This window comes from Bombyx mandarina, chromosome 25 (assembly GCF_030267445.1).
Source record: "Bombyx mandarina strain Sakado chromosome 25, ASM3026744v2".
NCBI lineage: Eukaryota > Metazoa > Arthropoda > Insecta > Lepidoptera > Bombycidae > Bombyx > Bombyx mandarina.
Genome location: NC_143231.1, coordinates 3,419,322 through 3,444,655, shown reverse-complemented (window position 1 = coordinate 3,444,655; position 25,334 = coordinate 3,419,322). Strand labels below are relative to the sequence as shown.

At 34.8% G+C, this 25,334-nt stretch overlaps 2 protein-coding genes across 2 annotated transcripts; one reads left to right on the top strand and one right to left on the bottom strand.

Moving 5' to 3' along the window:
* The first annotated feature begins 1,491 nt into the window (after positions 1 to 1,491).
* Positions 1,492 to 3,769, top strand: Saysd1 (SAYSVFN motif domain containing 1). Its single transcript, XM_089738577.1, has 2 exons — positions 1,492 to 1,907; positions 2,471 to 3,769. Exons 1-2 carry the CDS (start codon positions 1,743 to 1,745, stop codon positions 2,852 to 2,854), a joined length of 549 nt encoding a protein of 182 aa, XP_089594703.1. The 5' UTR covers positions 1,492 to 1,742; the 3' UTR covers positions 2,855 to 3,769.
* Positions 3,770 to 4,126: 357 nt separating this feature from the next.
* LOC114243955 (post-GPI attachment to proteins factor 6) lies at positions 4,127 to 24,825 on the bottom strand. The gene is made up of 4 exons (XM_028175618.2): positions 24,297 to 24,825; positions 20,798 to 21,046; positions 11,160 to 12,302; positions 4,127 to 9,243 (listed from the first exon to the last, which is right to left on the bottom strand). Exons 1-4 carry the CDS (start codon positions 24,577 to 24,579, stop codon positions 8,510 to 8,512), a joined length of 2,409 nt encoding a protein of 802 aa, XP_028031419.2. The 5' UTR covers positions 24,580 to 24,825; the 3' UTR covers positions 4,127 to 8,509.
* Between the last annotated feature and the right edge of the window lie 509 nt (positions 24,826 to 25,334).

Sequence of the window (25,334 nt, the reverse complement as noted above, 5' to 3'; positions counted from 1 at the left end):
CGTTCTCTTTATCTGCTCAAATGGAAAGCAAATGACAGTGTCAATTTGAATTTCAATAGTCTGTGTTAAGATATAAAAAAAAACTTATTAAATTGGCTCATGTAATAACATTTCACATAGAATTTGTGTAATATTTTAGGTACAGTGACATATTTTAACATGAAATTATTGACTGACACTGAGTGCTACTACTATACTGACCTGTGGTAATGACTGTTGACACGTGTTTATTTTAAAATTAATTAAAATAAAAAATCGTTGAAATGAATTATATTAAATCTTAGTAATTGAGATAATATTCAATATCATTAAAAATAACCGAATTTATTAAAACCGCGCTAATCATACTTTAACGACTAATTGGCCGTCTTCACTGACATTTTTTTGTTGAAGTATTGTTGAAGTTTGTTGGAGTTTTCAATATTTTTCTGATCTACATAAGAAATAATTAGACAGTATAAACGCACTTGTTAACAAAACGCTAGTATAAATATAAACATGATATAAATCTGACTAGATTGACAAAACCGGCGCATGCGCAATGTAGGCGTGAGGTGATGGTTTGCGTATTAGATATAAAATAATTAATAATTGGGAAATTAATTGTTTTTATGATCGAACAATCACCAATAGTCGTCGAACAAACGATAATTGATCAAAATTAATTAATTTGAGCGATAAAAATAAAAATATCTAGTAAGAGGGGGTAACTTAAGGGTGATCATTTGTTTAATTAATTAATTATAAATAAAAGACGAACAAACAATTTTACATTCGAACATTAACGAACAAACGACGAATAAATAATAAAAATCAAAAAAATCCGAAAATAAAAAAAGAGGGAGCCAAATTCAGTGAGACTTTTGTGTATGACAGTATGAATATTTATTACACCGGTCACTCACATGCGCACGAGTACGCAAACCCGCAAGTGTAGGACGACATTTGCGAATGATTATGCAAAGCTTTCGCTGCATTCGTGGTTTTCCAAGCTGTGTCGGTTTTTTAACAGACATCAAAGCGCGCGAACCTCGAACCTTCGCGTAGTCTCCCACACATTCGCTTGCCCAGCTGCGCCGACGATTGCGAAGGTGACGGACGTATCGCCATTTTCATAGTTCGTGACGTCTACTGTGTAGCGTTTCTTCATCAAAAGAAATCCCATAAAAACAGCATGGCTGTTAATGATGTCTGGGAAAGAATTCAAAACTCTTTTTCTTTTCAATGTTCTATTGACGAATTAAAAAGGAGGAGAAATTCGTGAGACATTCGTAAACAAGTGTAGGAGGAAGCGCAAACGGGTTCGCAAATTGAGTATGCGAACCCATTTGCACAGCTAGGTTTGCGAATGAATGTTTGACGGCCCTTCACATGCGCGCAAACATTCGTACAATGTACGAATATTTGCGCGCATGTCAGTGGCCGGCATTACACTAGTTGTAATCTATGCTTAGACTATCCGTTGTCTACGTTTGACCTAAAGGTCTTTAATACCAGGTCATAAAAAAAAAGTCGTCTACTTTTATTTATTGTTTAGAATTTTACGTATTTGTTTTTATTAATATTTTTGTTTAAACCTCTTTTTTTTTAAACTTACCTTCTACAAAAGATCTGATTATATGAGTCTGTTATCATAAAGTGTATTATAAATTGTGTGATAAATTAAAACTTATGCCAGCTAGTACAGTAGTAGTAGATAAGAAATTAAAAGAAAAGTATTCAATAGCCCAATTTCTTTACGAATGGAGGCAAAATTAAAGGAATATCGGGCCTTAAGACGCCGAAAAGAATTGGTAGAAAATACGAAAGAAAAGATAAGAAAGTCGAAAGATAAAATTGTCAACTTTCTGATACCACAAGTTTTTTTAGACATGACCAAAGATAGAAGCGAAGAAGAGGTTTTGCTCGTGAGTTTAATTATTATTAAGATAAACCAATTAATTTTAAAGTGATAAAAAAAAGACTGAATATAAAGAAAATTACTTTTGCAGTTTAAAATCTAGTTTAATTATTTCTGACGATACGAATACTTTAGTTAGTTTACGTGGCGACTTACGACTGTAAAATATTCGAAGCGTCGAAAAAAACTGCAAGATGAAACTGTTTAAATTTTTAAATTTAAAAAATAGTTATAACTGTCTATGGCTTAGAAATCACAGAAAAGATCATAAACTTATATTTTATAACATGAACTAAGAACTAACTATAGAAGGGAATATAAATATAATCTATAAGGTTACTTCGAGTTTTGATAAACTCTGCATTTTTAATATCAATAGTTCTTGCTATTAATTGTGTTTATAACTAAAACTTCTAGCTAATATAATGTATCTTGATTCTACAAAAATGTGTTTCAAAATAAAGACCGACTGGCAAAATAAAACTGACTGTTTGTTAAAGTTTTTGATAAAGCTATAGGTCAATTAACATTAAACTTAACAAGAGTAAAACGCATTAACTAACTTTCCAGATTGAAAATGAAGAACAAATACCTCAGAAATTCCAACCTCTACAAACTGAAGACCCGAGTGATATAACTTCAGAAGCAAGTGAACTGGAATCCTTAGAAGATGAGCCGAAAGAATCTTGGCAATATTTCGCAATTAAATGGTCAATCGGCTCTATTATCTGGTTATCTTTGTACATGTACTTCTTACAGATACAGTTTGGTGCTGTATTTTTTGTAGTATCTGTTTTAATAGGTATTTGCGTTAACACTAGGACAACGCCTAAAAAGCGGGGTGAAGTTTCAGCATACAGTGTTTTCAATGAAAACTGTGTGAGTATAGATGGCACGTTGAAAGCTGAGCAATTCGAAAAAGAAATACGGTATGGAGCTGGTACAGTACGGTAATTTTAATGATATGAAATATTCAAGAGCAGTATGTGACACCATAAATGCCGATATATTGAGAAAATTTTGTAGGTTTCAGCAGTGGATTTGTACTAGGAACACTATTGTTTAAGTAATTATTAACTGTTTTATTCACTTCAGATTAATATTAACTTAAAATATATTGTATTTATTTGTTGGAGACTATTTTGTTGGTAATTAAATATGACTGAAATACTTGAAAAATGAAATAGCACTCAGCTAGTGTATTACTGTTAGTAAATGAGAATTAATTGAAGACTATGAGGATAAGAATATCCATTCCTATGTGAAAATTGACAATACCTCAAAGTGAGCAAGTATTAAATGTTATTTTATATATAAATTGTAAAGAGAATAAAACTTTTATATAAATCAGAATTATTTTAAAACTTTTATATAACTATAAATTTAATTTAACATTATGTATAATATGTTATTTTTTAGAACCTCATGTTTTATAATTTAAATCTTTTTTTTTATTTTTTATTGCCTTTGTTGGCAGACGGGCATACGGCCCACCTGATGGTGAGTGGTTACCGTCGCCCATGGACTTCAGCAATGCCAGGGGCAGAGCCAAGCCGCTGCCTACCGATCACTTAACAGTCAGATTTTCAAGAATACAGGTGTGTTTGACCTATTCCAATTGTATTCTTTTTCAAACAACGGGACTACTGTTATACATTAAAATAGAAATTTCAATATCATGGTGGGAGGTCCAGTCAGGTTGTGACATCTATGGGCTGTAACCACTAAACAGAAAGTGCTGTGAGCTTGTTCATATGTTTAGCGTAGTAAAACGTTATTAGAATAATCAATAGATATAAGAGTCTGATATGTGTGTATTTACATTCAAGAAAATTAATAAAAATATAAATTGTGTATATTAAACACAAATCAATATTATTATTTTTTGTCTGTGAGGTTTGTTTGTACACATTATACATCTCTATTCTCCTGTAGTTTCTTTTCTATGGGGTTTCAGGGTTATCAGATTAATTCGGATTCAAAATTAAGGGTTTTTTTAGACGAAATTCGATATGGAAACAGTTTGAATCCTGTGAAAGAGCTACCTTTCATTCCACTGCTGAGAACGGGTTGTCGCCCGCATTTATCTCATATGACATCATATCGGTATACCTTTCATACCGATATATAGTTCACGAAGCGAGAAGCGAAGGTAGTACTATTTATTTAATTGTTTTACTATTACAGTAAAATTTAAACCGATCGAATGAAATAAAATAAAAAATATTGCGTATTATTTATTGGCAACGTAATTATAAATGCGAATAAAGTTCAATATAATCATAATAATAAAAAAAGGATACGTACATATTTTTTTTACAGAAACCAGAAATTTTGAGCAAGTGAATAATTGAAATCGAGGAATGTTTCACATTTTCATTTAGAATAAAATAAAGACTCGTTTTTTTTTTGCACGCATAAAATTTTTAATTTTTAAAAGGAACTACAAAATTTAAGGTAAAATACATCAACTCCTTCCTTTATGAATTGATAAACTCTAATAAAGGCCTCGATCAAAACAAATGTATATATTATTATTATGCGCTATATAATCTACAAACAGTTTATAATAAAAAAGCTTTGGTATTTATCACGGTAACTAATTGATAGTTCTTCGTCCAGTACTCATAGTGTAATGAGGTAAGAAATGAAATCACAGTAAAGCTTTTTAGACAGTCAAAGCTCACTCCTGACTCGTGCGTAAGCATGTAAACCAATTCGTGGACACTGAACATAAAATTTATGTTATATTACAAACAAGATTCTTGAAAAATATACATTTCACGATTTCGTCAATGAATAACTCTCGTAAAATCGTCAATTTGATTTGAAACTGAATAAAATAAATATGATATTATGAAACAGGGTTAATGTGCTTAGTGCGAGTTTTTTAACGTTCTCGATAGCGTAAAAGTTAACTTAAATTAGTATGCAGTTGAAACAGCGTCACTAGCGGCAAACGTTCAATTTTTACGCTATACGAGAACGTTAAAAAACAAGCGAAGCAAATCAAGACCGGGCTCGTAAAAATGGGTTTAATTGATCGATTTTATTGTAATGATAAAATAAAAACAATCTAACGCTATTCGCGTTCTCCGTCAAATGGTAATACCACTACAACGGAATGTTGAAAGCTGAGTAGCAGTAGGAAATAATTCGAGGGAAATCTTGTAACCATGAATTGATTGATGATGAATTCCTTTGTTACCGCATTAGATTTCCAAATCTAAAAAGGAAATAATATTAAAAATAATATTTTTTTACTATACCGAAAATGTCCATACAATATAGAGCCCCTGGGTGGTATTAGATTCAAAAATAATGATCAATTAAGAGACAAAAATAGGGAAATAACGCATTAGAGGAAGACAGGGAAACTTGGTTCTATTAGCGTTTAATGGTATTATGATAATGAAGGTGATTTATAATAGTCCAACTAGCTTATTTGATTATTTTATGAATATGTTTTTGTTTTCAGTGATATTGTGATTAGAGAGAGAGAGAGAGAATACACTTTATTGCACACCAACGGCGTCCGACGGTTTCCTCACGTTTACCGCCAGAGGCGCTGTTCCAACTGCATACCAATTTAAGTTAACTTTTACGGTGTCGAGAACGTTAAAAAACCTCTCACTAAGCACACAGACGAATATATTATCTCGCATAATTAACGTTATATTTTACACTTTGTCGGGTAGGGAAGGAAACCGTCGGACGCCATCCTTCCATATTTTTTTCATTGAGGAGATGTAGTATATTTATAATGACGTAAGTCATGCATTCAATATAAGTAACTGTAAGTGAGGAGGTCTTTAAAATAAATCAGTATTAAACCAACTTGCGTGTTTTTCACTATACATTCCATTTGACGGAGAACGTGAACAGCGTTAGATTGTTTTTATTTTATCATTACAATAAAATCGATCAATTAAACCTATTTTTACGAGCCCGGTCTTGATTCGCCTGGTTACAGACGAGGGAAACTTGGTCGTAACCTTGTGGAAAAAACGCATCGCTGGTCTGTAGTAACCCTTAGAGCAACATTCTCAATAGTGGTGAGCTATTAGAACGTGTCTTAATAATACTAATGGCAAAACGATGGCACTATATGGTCGACCATTTTCAAAGGCAATACCTGGCGGTAATTTGTTAATTTTTTTTTAGAAATTTGTAAGCAAATAAATCTTAATGAGTTTAAATTTCATTTTCACGTGCTTCTGTAATTAGTCGAGCATTAGGTACGTATAAAATTTAATGAGTATTACAATAAGGCACCTTTCAGAGTATTTAAACGTTATTTTTGGGACAGTGCTGATTAACGGATTAACTTATATTTAATCATTATCTTACGGAATTTTAAAAACCATTTTCATCTTATTTAATGTCCTAGGACATTGACAAACGTTACGTTCCCACAATAGGGGCTACGTGATCACCCGAAAACAAAAGAAAAATTATCATTTGTCATTCGTGAACATTCCGGACGGAAATGTGAATCAAACAACTCCGATTCTGAATTCCTGATAGGGAAACATGACGTTAGCGAGCAACCTGAACACGATGACTTTCGGTAAACTTTAAAATCAATGTCGAATGTCGTATTTAAATCATTTTATTGGTACAGTTTTGGTGTACCTCTTTAACATCAAAACAAACACAAAAAACCTTTTGAAACCTTTAAAACCTTTCTATATATAAATGAATTGCTGTTCGTTAGTCTCGCTAAAACTCGAGAACGGCTATACCGATTTGGCTAATTTTGGTTTTGTATTATTTGTGAAAGTCCAAAGAAGGTTTAAAAGGTAGATAAATATGAAAATGCTCGGAATTAAATAAAACTAACAATTTTGTTTTTCCCTTGATGTGTCCCCCGTCGGACGGATCCTATTGTTTATTTTAAGTTTATTTTATACAAAAGTTTAGATCTTTTATTTATCGATTGAGGCACTACGAAGCCTGCCGGGTCCGCTAGTTATTTATAAAAATGTCATTTTTTCACCGAAGGTCGTGCGTTAGTTACATTTGAATAGTATCAAAAAAATCACAGAATCAATATTGATATAAAATTCATTAAATTGCACAAAATTATTAGCGAGGATTTTAAATTATTTACCTACATAATCTGTGAACTTACATGATCGAATTTTCCATAAGTCATTCAAAAATTAAAACTACCTCATTGAATTGTATAACAGACATTACAATTACAAAAACTATTAATTATTTTGAAGATAGGCGTTCTGTAACAAACGATAGTTTTTCATTTATATTTATTATAACATTCGTATACGTAATCATAAGAAAACAAACGTGAACCTTAATTATAGTAATAGTTAACACTACAAAGGAATGTAAATGAAAACAGTCGAAAGATGAAAAAAAAACACCTATCATTTACATTTATCACATTTAACTACTTATCTGTGTGCATAGTGCGAGTTTCTTAAAGTTCTCGATAGCGTAAAAGTTAACCGAATTTTGTATGCAGTTGGAACAGCGCCCCTAGCGGCAAATGTACGCAAACGATCCCGTTCCATATAAATATGAGCTAACTTTTACGATATCGAAAACGTTAAAAAACTCGCACTAAGCACACTGGTAATATAACAGACTGGCAACACTATTAACGGACGAAATTTTAAAAATAAAACTATGGATGAGTAAAGGTAAGGAGAACCAGATTTCATAGGGTGCAAGTTGAAAAGTGTCCACCTGTAAACTTGACAAGTAGAAATAGCGTTAGTGTAGGAAGTGGAAATTTTAATAACAGTTTTAAAAGCAGTGAAGGGTTCAGGAATTTAATATTTTTTCTTGAGTTTTGTAGTTAAGAAATATGCAGTATTTTAAATATCAACTATTAATAATATTTATTACTAAAATATTTACGTAGCAAGTGTTTCATTCCTTTTTAATTTAGTATCCTACCACTTGCAACAATGGCGCCACTTTAATATACAGTTCCATTTCATCGGACACTTTTTATTAAACTGAGATGATCTTCCTTACCTACCCTCCATAAATAAAACGGAACTTTACATTGGACTTGAAAAATCTAAATCCAAAATCATCATTACTAGGTCAGTTACATTAGAAAAAACGTGTACAAAAAATTATTTACACTTGACTAGAAGTCGTTTTGTATAATTATATTTATGACATTTAAATCTTAAAAACTAATCCGTGACACGTTTTAATCTGTGGTAACTATCTCAATGTGTTGTGTCACGGCAATTATAATTTATTTTAATCATTTTTGACGTATAAAAATAGAACTATTTTAATATTTATCTAGATTTACATACGAGGCCATCAGCGCAAAGGTGGCCTAACCCACATTTTTTTATATTCAAGCTTATATGACGTATATTGGAATCTATTTAAAATATAATAAATTCTGATGCAAATCCGGCCTATCCATAGTTTCTTTCATCCATAGATAACAGATAGCTTTGTAAACATTATTTTTGCGCGTATTGTTTTTTTTTTGCCTACCCAAATTCAAATTCATGAAAATTCCAAACCTAATTGCCTCCATACTAACTATACCATAGTTAGGCTTAGGTCACTTTTGCGCTGACGGCCTCATATATAACAGGAATAATTGCTTCATCATTCGGCAATGGGCGTGCGAGATCTGCGGAAGTATCTAGAAAACTTACCCGTATAATAACTCGGTGTCGGTAGGAAGGGGTTCGCATTCGGGCCCCGTTTCACATCGGGCAACAGAAACACAACGCTAAACGCTATTATCATGTGCCAAATCGAATGAACGATTTTGTAATTCTGTTCAGTCTGTAAAAACGCGTAACATATCAGACCGGTGCTGACCAGAATTATACCGATCGGCATGTACTTCGAGTAATAAGACCACGGGTATCTCATTATACCGGTCTTCATGTAATCGAGATACCAAGAGACCAACAACACGGTCACTCCTATAGCCACCGGCAGGAGAAACGATACGAACGAATGCATGTTCCAGGTCGTGAACAAGGCCACGACAATAGCTCCGGTCAGCTGACAGAAGGACCTTAATTCGTCACTGACGATACTCATAGCCAGTAGCGTCACCCAAAACGACATAAGGCCGCAGTAAAAGTCGCCGAACTGAAGGATATTGCCTCTGATGATGCAGTAGGCGACTTGGGACGGCGCGTCGCAAGCGTGGTAGAACGTCGAGAACAACATCGTGAAAGCGTACATCATGGCTTCGGTGTAGTAGAAACGTATTGTCGCCACGTATATCGAGAAAAAGAATACGAGATTGCTTAGCGTGAGCAGCAGGATCGAAAGTAGCATATACGCTCGGCTGTCCATTCTTGAATCGTCCGAACAATCCCAACCTAAAAAAAAAGTTTATAAATTTTATTTTTTTATTTATTTATTTATTACACTTCATGTAAAATTTACATTGGCGGACTTAATGCCTAAGGCATTCTCTACCAGTCAACCAAAGGTAGTGCAGAGTAAATAGTGGTAGGTGCAATGAAATTTATATTAGGTAACGAATACATACAAAAAAAGTATATCTACATATATACAAAATCACATATATACATACATACATATATACACACATACATACATATAATAGTTTATACAGTATTAAAAGGAATATATTAATAAATTTCCTTAACAAATAACTTCATCAAGTTCATGACGATTCCGCTAACTTTTCCAACAGCATTCGCCGAACCCTTAACTTGAACGTGCAGCGGTTAGTAATAGTCCTGATCTCGAGAGGAAGCGCATTCCATAGCAGAACAGATTGCACGACGAAAGAGTTACGAACATAACTAGAACTATGTGTGGGACAACGAATTAATAGGCTATTGAGAGAACGTAGGGCCCGCTCATGGCTGGAGTGAAGATATTGAAAATAGGAAGTTAGATAGGAAGGAGGTAATTAATAAATATAATATAAATAATAATAATTGCTACCAGTTTTTTTTTTATCCTACCTATGCTGATAGCCTTGAGAGGCAATTTCAGCGTAACCTTAGCTAGTAGGTAAGCTCACGGGGCTCAAACCGGAGTGATGCTAACACTGACCCTAGCAAAAGCAATACTTCGCAGAATCTACCACCGGATCGGAAACGCGACCCACTAAGAAGATACGGCGAGAAACTCAGTGGGCTGACTACCAGTGCAGTCTGACCTACTATATACAATACAATCAACCTTAAGATCCATTTAAATACACTATCACCGTTTAACTTCGCGTTTATTTTAATTTTAGTAGATTTTCGTTTTCACAAACTCAGCCGGTCAAACGCTCAAGCTCAAGCCGGTCAAGATTAATGAACTCTTCCACTCACTTCCACCACGAATAAATCCAACTATCTACCTTGAATCGTTTTCAATTTTCTAACTCGTAGTACACGAGGAAATTGATTTTTGTAATGATAAAATTTCAAAAATCGATTCAGAAAAGAATGTTCATGTGTTATCGATATCATCGAAATTCCGTAATTTATTCTTGATTTAATCAATATAACATTTTTTATATCTACCTTGAATCGTTTTCAATTTTCTAACTCGTACACGAAGAAAATCGATTTTTGTAACGATAAAATTTCCAAAAATCGATTCCGAAAAGAATGTTCATGTATTTACATCAAAATTCCGTAATTTATTCTTGATTTAATCGATATTGCACTTTATTTAATTAAATACGATGATATTCAATGCAATACAGAGTTGCAAATGTTGCAGTGGTAGTTTTGATGCGAAAAAAAAGCACCTTGAGATTCTTGGCACGTCACACTTTCTTTCTTGGCACGATATCATCATACTTTATTATGGTACACAGTTCTAATCAAAAGCTTTACCTTATGCTTAATTGACTCATTAGAGTATAATAATACAAAATTATAAGGTAAAAACGAAAACCGACTTTATCAAAATAGTTTAAGAATACCGCAGTCGAAATAATTTAAGTATGCATTATTAAGGATAACTCATAATATACTGGTCAAAATTTTACAGGATTAAAATTTTATGTGGTCCCCACATGAGAATCAGTTTTCAAATAAAACAGAATCATCATAATCGGTTCACCTAGAAAATAATTCTGCGAGACCAAAAAAAAACAGTCGAATTGATAATCCTCCTTTTTTGAAATCAGTTAAAGGTATATAACTATAAGCATTAAAAATTGAAGTGCTTTTTTTTCTTCTTCAGAACTACAAGTCTGATCTCAGAGACTGTTTATGTGTATGTTTAAATAAACCTTGTTTAAACATAAGTAATTAATTACCTCCATATCCTGCAGAGCACGAACAAAAGGACATGACCATCCCTCCAAAGGTATTCAGGAGGCAGTTCCCGTGGTTGCTACAGCTCCCGCCCACGCACGAGCTCGACGACAAGGCCACCACCACACTCGCGTTGCACTCCGAGGAGCCCTGTCTAGTTTTGTTGCTGGACAAACCGACATCTGTTATCCCGCTCGAATTCACATAATATTTCGTTCCGTCCTCCGAAGTGGGACAAGGACAGACGGTCGAGTCGCAGAACAGCCGAAACGTTAGATACCAAGTGCCGCTCTCCGGAAACGGTATTATAGATTTCGAGTACACCGATTCGGAATCGGTGCTATTCAACACGAAAAGCGCCGGTGTGACCCGGTCGTTGTATTTGCAATGTCCGCTCTCCAAAGGCACGCTAGCGTGGCCAACGTTCAAACAGATTACTGCTTTCATAAACTGATTGTCTTCGGTGAATTCCAATAAGTCCCCCTTCGTCGATTCTCTCTTGTAATTACCCATGTAGTACTTCAGGCTCATCAGCAGGCTAGCCTCGATCGAGAGGCTGCCGCCGATATCCAGAAACTGATTGACTTTGAATCGCATACTTTTGATTTCGGATGAGGTAACGTTTAGGACGCTGGTCGCGTCCTGCAAGTCTGTCGTCGGGAGACCGTAGTCGAACGTGAAGAACCTTCCTTTGTCGTCGCGCATAAGGTCGAGAATCGTTAAATTTTCGGCGTCACTTAGGTCTGTCCGCTGATACGATTCGCAATTCGCTATCATGGTTACGTTTTCCCTAGCCTGGTCTACTCGGATGTAGTGCCACGCGTTCGGATTGGGCGTAAACGTTACCGAAAGTATATTGTTTATTTTCGGATCATAAATACAATATATTATGTAATTATCGTCGGACGGCAATGACAATGACTGCAGTCTTAATGTCACGTAGGTGTCTGCAGACGTATCAATGTCGAGAAACGTGATATTTAACGAGATCGGATCGGGCTTATCTGTGGCCATGCATTTCAATGTGACCGGCATGTCTTTTTGGTCCAAATTAAAACCGCTGTAGCAATCTACAAATCGTATTTTCTCTTCTTCTTTTACTTGTAAATCGGTGTACAATATCGTTCGACAATCTGCTACTAGACCTGGTAATGTGATAAAATTATATTATTAGTTAACAAGAAGTTTTATTGTATTATTTTATCGAGGGGCGAAAAGCTATTTCTTTTAAGCTACATTTATTCAACTTAACAAGACAGCAATTTAATATTTAAAATTTGGAAAAATATCATAACCAAAAAACTTATTCAGCTATTTCAATATCTTGATTGAAGTTTAATATAAATTATCGAATTGTTCCTAGTATAATAATACCAAATATATTTAAATGAATTGCTGTTCGTTAGTCTCGCTAAAACTCGAGAACGCCTGGACCGATTTGGCTAATTTTGGTCTTGAATTATTTGTGGAAGTCCAGATAAGGTTTAAAATGTAGATAAATATGAAAATGCTCGTAATTAAATAAAAATAACAATTTCATTTTTCCCTTAAATTTGCCTCCCCCAAAAGTTTGGGTCTTTTATTTATCGATTTGCCGGGTCAGCCAGTACCAAATAAAACGGACATTTAATTACAAAGATAAATGTCGCGTATTAATAGAAATCGCTTCGCTTAATACGCGATATCATACTGATAGACTGCTTATAGTATTCGCAGTTGTATTCATGGCATGGTATAAAAGTATTGGTCATAGTCTACAAATCTACGAAGACAAGCAAATGTCCTATTAAATAACTAACATTTTTATTGCTTTAGAAAAATTATAGCGGAATCTATTGAGAAAAACTAAAAAAAGAAATATTAGACGCACAAATATGTACCTTTAATATTAAGAATATTTAATAGTTCCACAGTGCGTTTCCAGAGGTCTTTTTTGCCACGTACCAACCGGCTATGGAATGAGCTCCCCTCCACAGTGTTTCCCGAGCGCTATGACATGTCCTTCTTCAAACAAGGCTTGTGGAGAGTATTAAGCGGTAGGCAGCGGCTTGGCTCTGCCCCTGGCATTGCTGAAGTCCATGGGCGACGGTAACCACTCACCATCAGGTGGGCCGTATGCTCGTCTGCCTACAAGGGCAATAAAAAAAATTAATAATAATAATACTAAACTTTTACAAAGAAGAAGAACACCGCCTTAGCAAAATAAAATAACACTAATATTAGGCGAAATCAATGAATATCTATAACAGTATTCATTATAAACGATGACCCAAAAACTACTGGTCAAGTCTTGATAAAGAACCATCCAACCAAAAAAATAATAATAATCGAAATCTGATCGCCTAGAAATCTAATTGAAATTCACTTATTTTTTGAAGCCGGATTAACCAAAAATTATTATCAAATATGTTACGCAAATGTATTATTATCTATTAATCCGTAATCTAAGTTCGTGATTCGCTCGGAATATGTACACAAATTTGTTAATATTGTACCAACCAAATGTCGTACACCTACGTTTTTGATGAAGGTTATGTGAAACAAACATGGCATTAGTTAGCTCAAAACTTGAGATGGGCTGAACGAACATGATTTTTATTTGCTCGAATTCCAAATGTGGTTCTTGCGAAAGAACAAATTTATTGAAATTCGGACAAGACAAATTCTATTGGATCAACAGAGTCGTCTATTATCAAAGGTGGCAATCTGTGCATTTGGACAAGAAAATGTTATTGATATGTCAATACAGATTGATTTGAATATAATCGTCTCCTTCAAAGAATACGGTTCAAAACCTGCATTAAATAAATATTAATACTTAACCTGTTATTTATCTAAGATGTCGTTCAGAAGAGTTTTGTGACTGCCAATGGAATACAAAGTCAATAATTCGTTTTTCTGATTTACCAATAATTGTCCAAAAGTCACATTGCCGGCTTTGATAATAGTCGACTCAATTTACAGTGATTTCAATCCAGTCTGTTCAATCATAAAAAATTATGAATAACTAGCCCGCTTCGCTGGGCATTTAAAATTAACATTATTATTTATTGTCATTATTATTAGGGAGTCCAACGCCCATATAAGTATTAGCCTATCCATTAAGTACATGTATTTTCTACATGGATACCAAGTTTCAAGTCAATCGGATGCATGGTTCAGTAGTTATAACGAAACATCCGTAAAAACCACTGTAGATTTATATATTAGTATAGATAAGTTAATTTAACCTCGACTCTTTATGGTCAATGTAAAATAAATAAAATGAACTGCTTTTTTTAAGAAAGATTTTGTATTGCTAACACTTCAAGATTTTGTATTAATAACACTTCATATGGAATTTAATTCTGTAGGCTTAGTGCGAGTTTCAAAAATCGAATCGAATGACTCGCATCGAGTGTACGCTCTTCACGGTGAAACGTGCGGAGCTCTGAGTGCGAGTTACTCGATTTGCAGGACGTTTATTCATCTTGAGAAGCAATAATTTTTTCTTTTATATTGGTAACACGCAAGGTTTTTTTAAGGCGTTTAATTGAAATGCCAAGCTTTCTAACGATATTTATAATTAGTCGGGTAATGGGTAATGTACCTGTGCTTAGTGCGAGTTTTTTTAATTACTCAGTCGATGTTAATGTTATGTTTAATTTGTGTGAGTTTGTATCAGTGCCACCTAGTGGTAAGCTTATGAATCTCATTTTGTGGGAGAGAGAAGGTTTGTTTATGTTGCTGTCTCATGTATCGAATAGCTTTACCGAAGTGAGGCTCTCGATTATTGTATGTGCGAGTGCGAGTTGCAAATTAATGGATTTTGAGAGTATTTCTTCACTTTCAAGCAAGTTAAGTAGTCACTAAAAATTTTGCCGTGAAACCAATACAATATCAAGATTTTTTCTTTCGTTTTTAATAATAATGTTGTTTTTTAAGGTTTTATCTATTCTAATGGTTTATACACATATATTTTTTCGGTTAGAAAATTTTATAGACGTCTAGCTAGTTGTAAATACATATTAATTCTTTGCTTTTTCATTTAATTCTTATTAAATCATTGCTTTTTTTTAAAGAGTTGTTTGATGAGAGAGAGAGAGCGAGATAGAGTTTTTTTTTTTTTATTGCTTAGATGGATGGACGAGCTCACAGCCCATCTGATGTTAAGTGGTTACTGGAGCCCATAGACATCTACAACGTAAATGCGCCACCCACCTCGAGATATAAGTTCTAAGGTCTCAGTATAGTTACAACGGCTACCCCACCCTTCGAACCGAAACGCATTATTGCTTCACGGCGGAAATAGGCGGGGTGGTGGTACCTACCCGTGTGGACTCCCAAGAGGTCCTACCACCAGTGAAAGAGTATTCTTTATTGTACACAAAATGAATAAATATTGTGAAACATTTTTTCTTGGTCTTATCGCTAAGAGTGATCTCTTCCAGACAACCATTAGATGGGCAAGAATAATTTCGAAATGAATTGCACACTGTGTATCTATCTATTATAGAAATATATACACACACGCACATACACACGCGCACACACACACACACACACACACACACACACACACACACGCGCGCGCAATATACATATTTACAGGTACATACGTATAGATTTATATTTATAAATTATATAGAAATTTGAACAATGTAATAATAATTTTGCTTCTTTACACATTTATAAATAAGGATGGATGCTCGTAATAATTTTAGTATATTTGAGCCACCTAATGAAGATCATCAACACTATTACCGTAAATACAATCATTTTATAAACGTTCAACGGGTAAAAGATTAAACCTATGTAAAACATAATTTCTTTAATTAAAAAAAGCTGCAATAATTACCTATTCCAAGATTAATTATGTTAAGTATGTCTAAATATGTAATTACAATTAAATAAATTCTATAATAAACTTCTAATTCTAATACTTCTATTAAAGTTACTAAAAAAATATGTTTATGCTGGGCAGTTTTCGTGTATTTTAAAGGTTACGCCATTACGGCAAAGTTTGTTTACGAAATTGCACCCTTAGAATGGAAGTGGTATAACTAAAAAATTTAAGATTCGTTTTATATTTCAAAACACTTATGTATTATTATTAAGAACCTACATTTTAAGTAGGTAATACGTGCAGCAAAAATGTTGGACTCCTTTTTACGAAAATTGCGCGGACGGAGAAGTACGAAATTTCCCACACTCATAGAGAATATAGAGAAGTAGTGCAGATTGCTAATTTTTTTTTTTTAATAGTGCATAAACAATAAAAAAATAAACTAAATGAATAAAAAAACCTTACACACATTACCATGTATTTGACACACACACACACACATGCATTTATACTTTTTTTGTTTATTGATTTATCAATCTGTGGTCAAATTGAGAATAGATTAATATTTTTTGTCTTTAATATTATTTTTCTATAATGTAGCCTTGGCGACATAGAGCAATGATTATTATAGAAACGATGATAATAGAAAGGTGACAATGAACTATAATAATGTTCAAACTTCAAATTTAAATAAATTATGGTCAAATTTCGACCACTGGACTACCATTAGTAGATAATAATAAAATCATTTATTGCCTTTCACACAGATTTAGATTTTTACAGGCAGCCTACAAGGAAACAACAAAAAAACAAAGCACTATTATATCATTTCTGGCAAGCAGCTCAACATTTGCACTTGTATATTATTAATAGGAATTTTATTAAGAATATTGACAATTTATGAGGAATTTGACAAGTACGGATTAGTTATAGATATATGTAGTTACATATTGTAAATTAAATTAGTTTTATAAGTGCAATAAAAAATAATTTAAATGATAAAATGATAAAGCCATACCTTTTTCCAATGTGACGATTAGAGGGTATCCTATTATTCTTTTCTATATTATTCTATCAGCTTATAAAATTAAACAGTATCTTTTAGTCTAGAAAAGGACAAAGTACTCTTTCTGTCTTTTTCAAATAAAATGGCATGCCTTAAAGTGTTTAAACCGAAAAACTAAAAAAATACAATTATTGTATTACAATATTGAAGTTTACCAGAAACTAAGAATTTTGGGTTGAGCCACTTTAATTCTAAAGGTACAAAATAGTATTGAACACGTGACATTACCCGAATAATTTTGAAAGTGGTTGGTTCTCATTAAAATGCTGTTAAAATACGTTGTATTTCATTTAGACGGTCTAATGCCAAAACATCACGTGCTACCAATATACGAGAAATAATATTATTGCTGCTCTCGGTGAATAAACGCCCTGCGAAGCGAGTAGCATATCTCAACTCACACTCACAATTCTTCATTTTTCACCGTATAGAACGTAAACTCGATTTGATTTTGATTTATTCATTTACAATTGAACAACTAGGAAAAAAAGGTGAAAAGACATTTTGGAGGGACCGCGAGGAGCTAAATTGTGTGAATTGTTTTATTTTGTCTATTTAATGTTTCTTAGTTAATGCGTATTTAATATTTCTTCGTGTATAAGTGTAATTTTGAGACCGTCCTGGCTTAAAGGTTAAGGCGTCCGGTGTATTCGTATCTTGCAATGCACCGGTGTTCTAATCCCGCCGGCGGGTATAAATTTTTCTAATGAAATACGTACTTATCAAATGTTTACGATTGACTTTCACTGTAAAGGAATAGCATCATGTAATAAAAATCAAACCCGCAAAATTAATTTTTGTAATTACTGGTGGTAGGACGTCTTGTGAGTCCGCACGGGTAGGTATCACCACCCTGCCTATTTTTGCCGTGAAGCAGTAATGCGTTTCGGTTTGAAGGGTGGGACAACCGTTGTAACTATACTGAGACCTTAGAACTAATATCTCAAGGTGGGAGGCGGCATTTGCGTTGTAGATGTCTATGGGCTCCGGTAACCACTTAAGATTAGGTGGGCCGGGAGCTCGTCCACCCATCTGTGCAATAACAAAGTAACGTGGGTTTATTAACTGTTTAGTATCTGTGAAAGTGCGAAAATTTAAAAAAATTAAACAAAACCGCTGGACGTAGCTTCTCGAAGTCTTCGAAAAGGTCCACTGAAAAAAATCTCAGTATATAATCAGCATTTTGCAGAGATTATATTTTATCCCATATTATCTGATCTCATTTCATTTCATTCCATGCCAATTGATTAATGCTTCAAATTAATCAAATCCATTTCACTCCATATTATCATTTTTCATAAAAAAAAATTAGGCTCTATGGCATGATATTTTTGCCTCTCTAGTTGGAAAAATAAAACTACTAAAGAAATACTCGATCGAAACGTTAAAATCCACTAATTTGTAACACGCACTCGCACAAATGTTATTCGTAGTACTCATTTCGGTAAAATTACTCGGTTACGAGATTACAACGTTAATATGAACTCGCACTCACAAAATAACACCGAGTACGTTTGCCGCTAGGGGCGCTGTTCCAATTGCATACAAATTTGAGCAAACTGGCTCGCTAGTGAGAACGTTACAAAACTCGCACTAAGCACACTGAAATAAAAATTTATTATTATTATTAAAGGCATAATTGAGTCGTATATTATCAAAGGTGGCAATCTGTACATTTGGACAATTTTTTTTTATTGATATGTCAATTCAGATTGATCTGAATATAATCGTCTCCTTCAAAGAATACGGTTCAAAACCTGCATTAAATAAAGGTTAATAGTTAACCTGTTATTTATCTAAGATGTCGTTCCGAAGAGTTTTGTGACTGCCAATGGAATACAAAGTCAATAATTCGTTTTTCTGATTTACCAATCATTGTCCAAAAGTCAGATTGCCGGCTTTGATAATAGTCGACTCAATTATAATGTGAAAAGTCAACTAACAAAAGACGAACGAAATCTTCTTATATTTCAATGTGAACTGAAGTAAAGTGTCCTCCGGCTTAATAAAGGATAACGAGGAGTAATAGTCGCTGTAATGGATAATGTTTGTGAAATTGACTGCACTAGTCCACAGGAAACAGGGAGGCGGACAATCAGATTCCGAGGTCGAATATCTAGTACGGATTGAATCGTTATTTGTGATGTAATATCTGCCATACTGTTCATTTGATACGTAACATCGGTAATTCAAAACCGGGCAATTTACGAATGTTTTAGTCTGAGTAAGGCCAAATTGCCAATTGAATTATTTTTGAATTATATTTACTGGTGGTAGGACCTGTTGTGAGTCCGCGCGGGTAGGTACCACCACCCTGCCTATTTCTGCCGTGAAGCAGTAATGCGTTTCGGTTTGAAGGGCGGGGCAACCGTTGTAACTATACTTGAGACCTTACAACTTATATATCAAGGTAGGTGGCGCATTTACGTTGTAGATGTCTATGGGCTCCAGTAACCACTTAACACCAGGTGAGCCTGTGAGCTCGTCCACCTATCTTCTAAGCAAAAAAAAAAAGTTCGTTCTCGAATTTCCACGATAGAGCCAATTGATTGAATTGTTATTAGTGATGTAGTAGTGACGTAACCTCGGTAATACAAAACCGGCCAATTTACGAATGTTTTAGTCTGAGTGAGGCCAAATTGCCAATTGAATAATTTAAATGATCGTTTGTTCTCGAATCTCGCCACGATAGAGACAGCGAAGAATTTAATTATTTATAATTCAATACAAGTACGTTCGTTAGGTAAAATTGCGATGGACAGGACATATAACGAGGGAAAGCAGAATGAAATGGACTAAAATTATAACAGAATGGCAGCAGCAGCAGAAAGGCAATAAAAAAAAAAAAAAAAAAAAAAAAAACAGAATGGCAGCCACGTGATGACAAAAGAAAAAGAGGTAGGCAAGTTAGAAGATGGACAGATGATATCAAGATGATTGGAGGGACAATCTTGTCCAGAAAAGCTACCAATAGAGAAGAATGGAAGCAGCTGAAAGAGACTTATGTGTCACAGGACACTCTGTGTCCTGTGTGCTGATCACTGAACCGGGAAACCCGATGTATTAGATTCAAGTTAAAACAATTTGCTACTGTATGTAAAGTAATTGTTTAGTATCAGCAATAAAGGCTTATATATTAAGTACGTTCTACCCAAATTTAGGTTATTTATTACAATAACTTTTCTTAATACAGACGGTAGATAATGTAAGTTATGTTCATGAATAGAACAAGGAGTCAAGTTAGTACCCTACCATAGGCGCTTATCTAAAAACGTAAGACACTGTGAATATTTATTAATTTATTGCATCAATGGTTGATCGGGTTCACAGCGCCCCTGGCGTTGGTTTTTTTATTTCCTACAAAGCTGATAGCCTTGAGAGGCTATGTCAGCGTATACTAACAAGTAGGAGGTTACCACAGACATCACAACGCTGCCGGACACCTTATTAGATGCGGCATAAATTTTAATTTTACGAACTATTGTCTCAACCTTCAAATCAGAACCTACGACTTTTAGACAACATAAATAGTATTGCACGCAATAGGTCCTTCCCACGTCCGATAATGGTAGCATAACCCCTCGTGATTACTAGTAATAGATAGGAGAATTAAAAAAAAGTGTGACGCTCATTAGCATTACTGTCGCGCGTCTCAAAAATACATTTTTTTACTAAGTCATTTACTTTACCCAGCCCCATCGCGTTATTGAAAAAAAAACAATTTCCTCTAGCTAAATTAATAGACGTACCTTCCTGTTCTACTTTTTGCTTCCTCGGATCTTCCCATTTTATGTACACAAGAGCGTACCAGCTCCCGGGCTTGGGATACCTTATCGTGTAAGTCCTGTTTCTACCATCCGATAGTATGTCTATGGTGTGAACCTCTTCCCTCAGACTTGGTTCTATGAAATTCTTCGGGAAATCGTAACCGTCGGGATTAACTGCAGGATACGATCCATGTTTTAATTTGATCAACACTTCTTGCGGACTGCACGATCCTGAAACACAAAAACGTTCGTTTCCTGTTCGTATTGATTATTCAATTTTATTATTGGGCCAAACAGATAAGATTTGAATCATGGGCCAAGCTCTCGGAAGCGTATTAACATAATAATGATAACGAGCACAGTTCATTGGACATTTAAAGGGCTTGATCGGAATCTCGCTTCGCAAATACTCCTGCTCGTTCTACGTATACAGCCCCTATTTTTTTTCTACCTAATCTGAAGCCTTGAGAGGCTATGTCAGCGTAACCGGGCGAGTAGGTGAGCTCACGGGGCTCAAACCGGGAGTGTTGGTAACATTGGCCCTGGCAAGAGCAGTGCTTCGCAGAATCTACCATTAGATCGGAAACGCGACCCACTGAGAAGATCCGGCGAGAAACTCAGGGGGTCTATGGGTTAGTTTACTTGTCGAGCCCTTCGTCGCAAGCGACGGGTTCGGCAAGGACGGTGACCGATGCTTGAGGTACCTAAAAGCACCGTTAATGGATCGGGAGGATCCGTAGTAACGTGTAAACTGTTTGAAAGCCCTTCTGATATGGTCACCAGCTATTCCAATGGCACAGCTGAGCCACCGCTTACCGCTAAAGATTCGTTTCAAATTAATATAGGGCACATCACAGCGCTTGTGCACAATTTTGATTTTGATACAGGATTTACGACAATAAATATTTCTGGAAACGCGTCGTGGTTCCAGAACACGTATTGTTAATAGGTAGGACATGCGTCACAGTAACTTACCGCCCTAAAATGTAAACCTTTGCAAAAGAACAATCACTATTAATGGTACTAAGGAAATCCATGTCGTGCCTATTTTTGTCAAAATGTAGTAATGAGTGTGGGCTAAAGATGAAGTGTAGCTGTTTAATCAAATGTTATAATTTGGCCAAAGGACGGTAATAAAAAGCGTACGCGAACTATTGCATAATTTATACTGTACTAGGAAATCTATACAGAAGAGAAAACGAAAGAAGGATCTACAGAGGGGACTTTGGCTTTCTATTTTATGTACCGAATGTTCTATAGAGAAGGCCCTGAGGTATTGTTTGAGATGATCTATTATCATCTCATTTTTATTATCGCACCGCCACCGGTTCTGAGTTCATCGATTCGATTACCCACAGCGCGATTCCAGAGACCCGGCTTTCGAATGAACTTCTCGGCTTGATGTTTCGTAAGCGCTATAAGATATCTTTCTTCAAATAACGTTTGCGGGTTGTACTCAGCGATAGGCAACGACTTGGCTGTGCCGCTAGAATTGCGCTACCCTCGACTACCTACAAGGGCAATAAAAATATCTGCCACATGTGAGTTTGATGTGTAAAAGAGACCGTTTTCTTAAAGCGATTCGCATGTGAAGAGCGTCCGAACAACAAACAACCAAAAAAGTTTACGGCGACGCTGCTCTGAGCCAAACAACTTGTCGTGATTCGTTCCGTAGCTGCAAAGACGGTGATTTAGACGCACACGACCGTCAGATGCTTCAGCATTAGACATTTCAAGGCGATTGCATGCGTTGGAAATGATTCAAAAGCAAGGAGCTTGTGAGTTGAAGCCAAGAGATGTTGAGCGTCATTTTTTCGACAGTGAACAGCTGCTCCAGCGGTACAAATGTAGGTACTGGTTGTACTGTGTACGGCCGTCTGGTGTAGTGGTAAGTGACATGGTCACTACACAAGGGGGTCGCGAGTTCGAATCCCGCCAAGGGAGGATATTTGTATAATAAATATAAAATGTCTTTTCCAGGATTATGGATGTATATTAAATATATGTATGTGTATAATAAAAATCTTACATTTATTTCCGTTATCTGGTACCTGTAACACACGTTCTTTACGAACTTAGCACGGAACCAGTTAACGTGGCGTGATTGTTAGTAAATATATTTTTATTATTATTATTTATTTGGTGGTACCAGGTCAGTATTATTTACCATGAGCATTTGAAACCAAACGAAATTAACACTGGGGAAAGATATTAAACTCAATTAATATGATTAAGCTGAGCATTGCATGGAAAATGGCCACAATACGGCTAGAGACAATATGGCTATTCTCCAGCATGACAGCGATCAGTCTCATGTTGTCAAAGCCATTAAAACCTACACCTACATGGTTAAAACCTTAACCATCAAATGGGACATTCTACCCCACTTGCAATATATTAGATGAGGGAAAGGAGATTAATCTATAGCAGACATCAAAGAATTACTTAATTCTCCTGAACAGCCCCGAAAGATGAGAGTGATTCTCATCTTCTCAATCTCCTACAATTGAAGATGACAATGCACCAGTAGCTCGCAAAAATCTATTACTACAGAACCAAGGATTGAAATATTGGAATTGATAACAAAGATATTTATCAATTTCAATGCATATCTCCTAATCTGACTAAAATTAAATATTATCATAAGCTTTATCAATTATCTGGCTTGCTAAATTCAAAAGAAATCTGAGTCTCAGAAAGTCAACATAGTTGTTGCAGAAACACCTTAATACAAATTTTGTTTTGCCTCTTTGCTAGTGCCATGACCCCTAGACTTTTTGATTGTATTCATAGAAATTGTATCAAGAATATGGTCACATGTATATATATAAATGAATTGCTGTTCGTTAGTCTTGCTAAAACTTGAGAATGGCTGGCCCGATTTGGCTAATTTTGGTCTTGAATTCTTCGTGGAAGTCCGGAGACGGTTTAAAAGGTAAATAAATATGAAAATGCTCGGAATTGTATAAAAAAAATAAAAAAAAAAACCTTTGATGTGTCCCCCATTGGACGGATTCCTTTTGTTTGTTTTAAGTTTATTTTATACAAAGGTTCAGGTCTTTTATTTATCGGTTGAGGCACTACGAAGTCTGCCGGGTCAGCTAGTTTACAATACAAATTTTCTTTACAATAGGGCTTATTATGAACACAAATTATTTTCATGCATATTTCAAATCTTTAAGCTAAAATCAAATGTTATTTAATATTCTTTTAGATGACTGGGTTAGGTATTGTAAATGCTATCATAGCTTTATTATAAATTATATTTCATTTGCTGGTATTCTTTCTAGAGGTTCCTACACCACAAACACTACTAAACCAACACAACAATACACATAGATATAATGTATAGATAGACATACAATTACGAAAAACACCTAATGAGAAGCTTTAAAATAGAATGACCTTAAACTAATGATAGGCGGAGTACAGATAAGAGAACATCGTATTTAAAAAAAAAAAAACATTATAATATACAGACCTATGTTATTTAGATGAAGCTCTTCTGATTGAAATGTGAATTGAGCGTACGTTAAATCACTATTCATAGAATAGAAAAGCACAGAAACTGTACGATAATTCCTATACATATTTACTTCTGTTGCAATATGTCTTGTTACCAAGTGGTAATCATCTAATAGCACCGTTTTAGTCCTCGTCAGCTGATCGATTATCCTCCTCCTGTTGCCTTCCTCTTCGGCTTCGTGGTCCACACTTATCACTACTGTGATTGTATACAACAATAAACAGTATAGGAACCGCATCTTGTTCAATATTATCTATTTTCTCACATTAAATCATTAACGATGCGGATGTAAAAGAAAATTTTATATTTCCATGAAACATATTACAGGGACTGTAGTTACAGTAACGGTCCTTGTGGTGTTAACTCTTTTCTTTCACCACTCTTCACTACTCTAACTATTTTCGAAGGAACCACACACTAAACAGGAACTACACACCGACGTCCGACTCTACAGGCACGGACAAAACAAGAATCACAGATTATTTACGGTACGGTATAAAATGTTGGAGTAACTTTTTTACGGGATTTTATGACCTGGTAACTAAGACCCTTAGGTCAAGTCTTATTTATATTGTTATTTTTATGAAAAATGATAATATGGAGTATTATGGAGTGAAATGAAATGAAGATGATTAATTTGAGACATTAATCAACTGGCATGAAATAAAATGTAATGAGATGATATGGGATGAAATATAATCTCAGCAAGATCACTTACTGGAATTTTTTCAGTGGACTTTTTGGATCCCGAGAAGTTACGTCCAGTGGCTTTGTTTCTTCTATACTAATATTATAAAGAGGAAAGATTTGTTTGTTTGTTTGTTTCGAATAGGCTCCGAAACTACTGGACCGATTTCAAAAATTCTTTTTCCATTAGAAGCAGACATTGTCCCTGATGAACATAGGCTACTTTTTTTAATTTTTTTATTTATTTCATGTGTGTTTTAATGTTTCCGAAGCGAAGCGAGGGCGGGTCGCTAGTAAGATAATAAA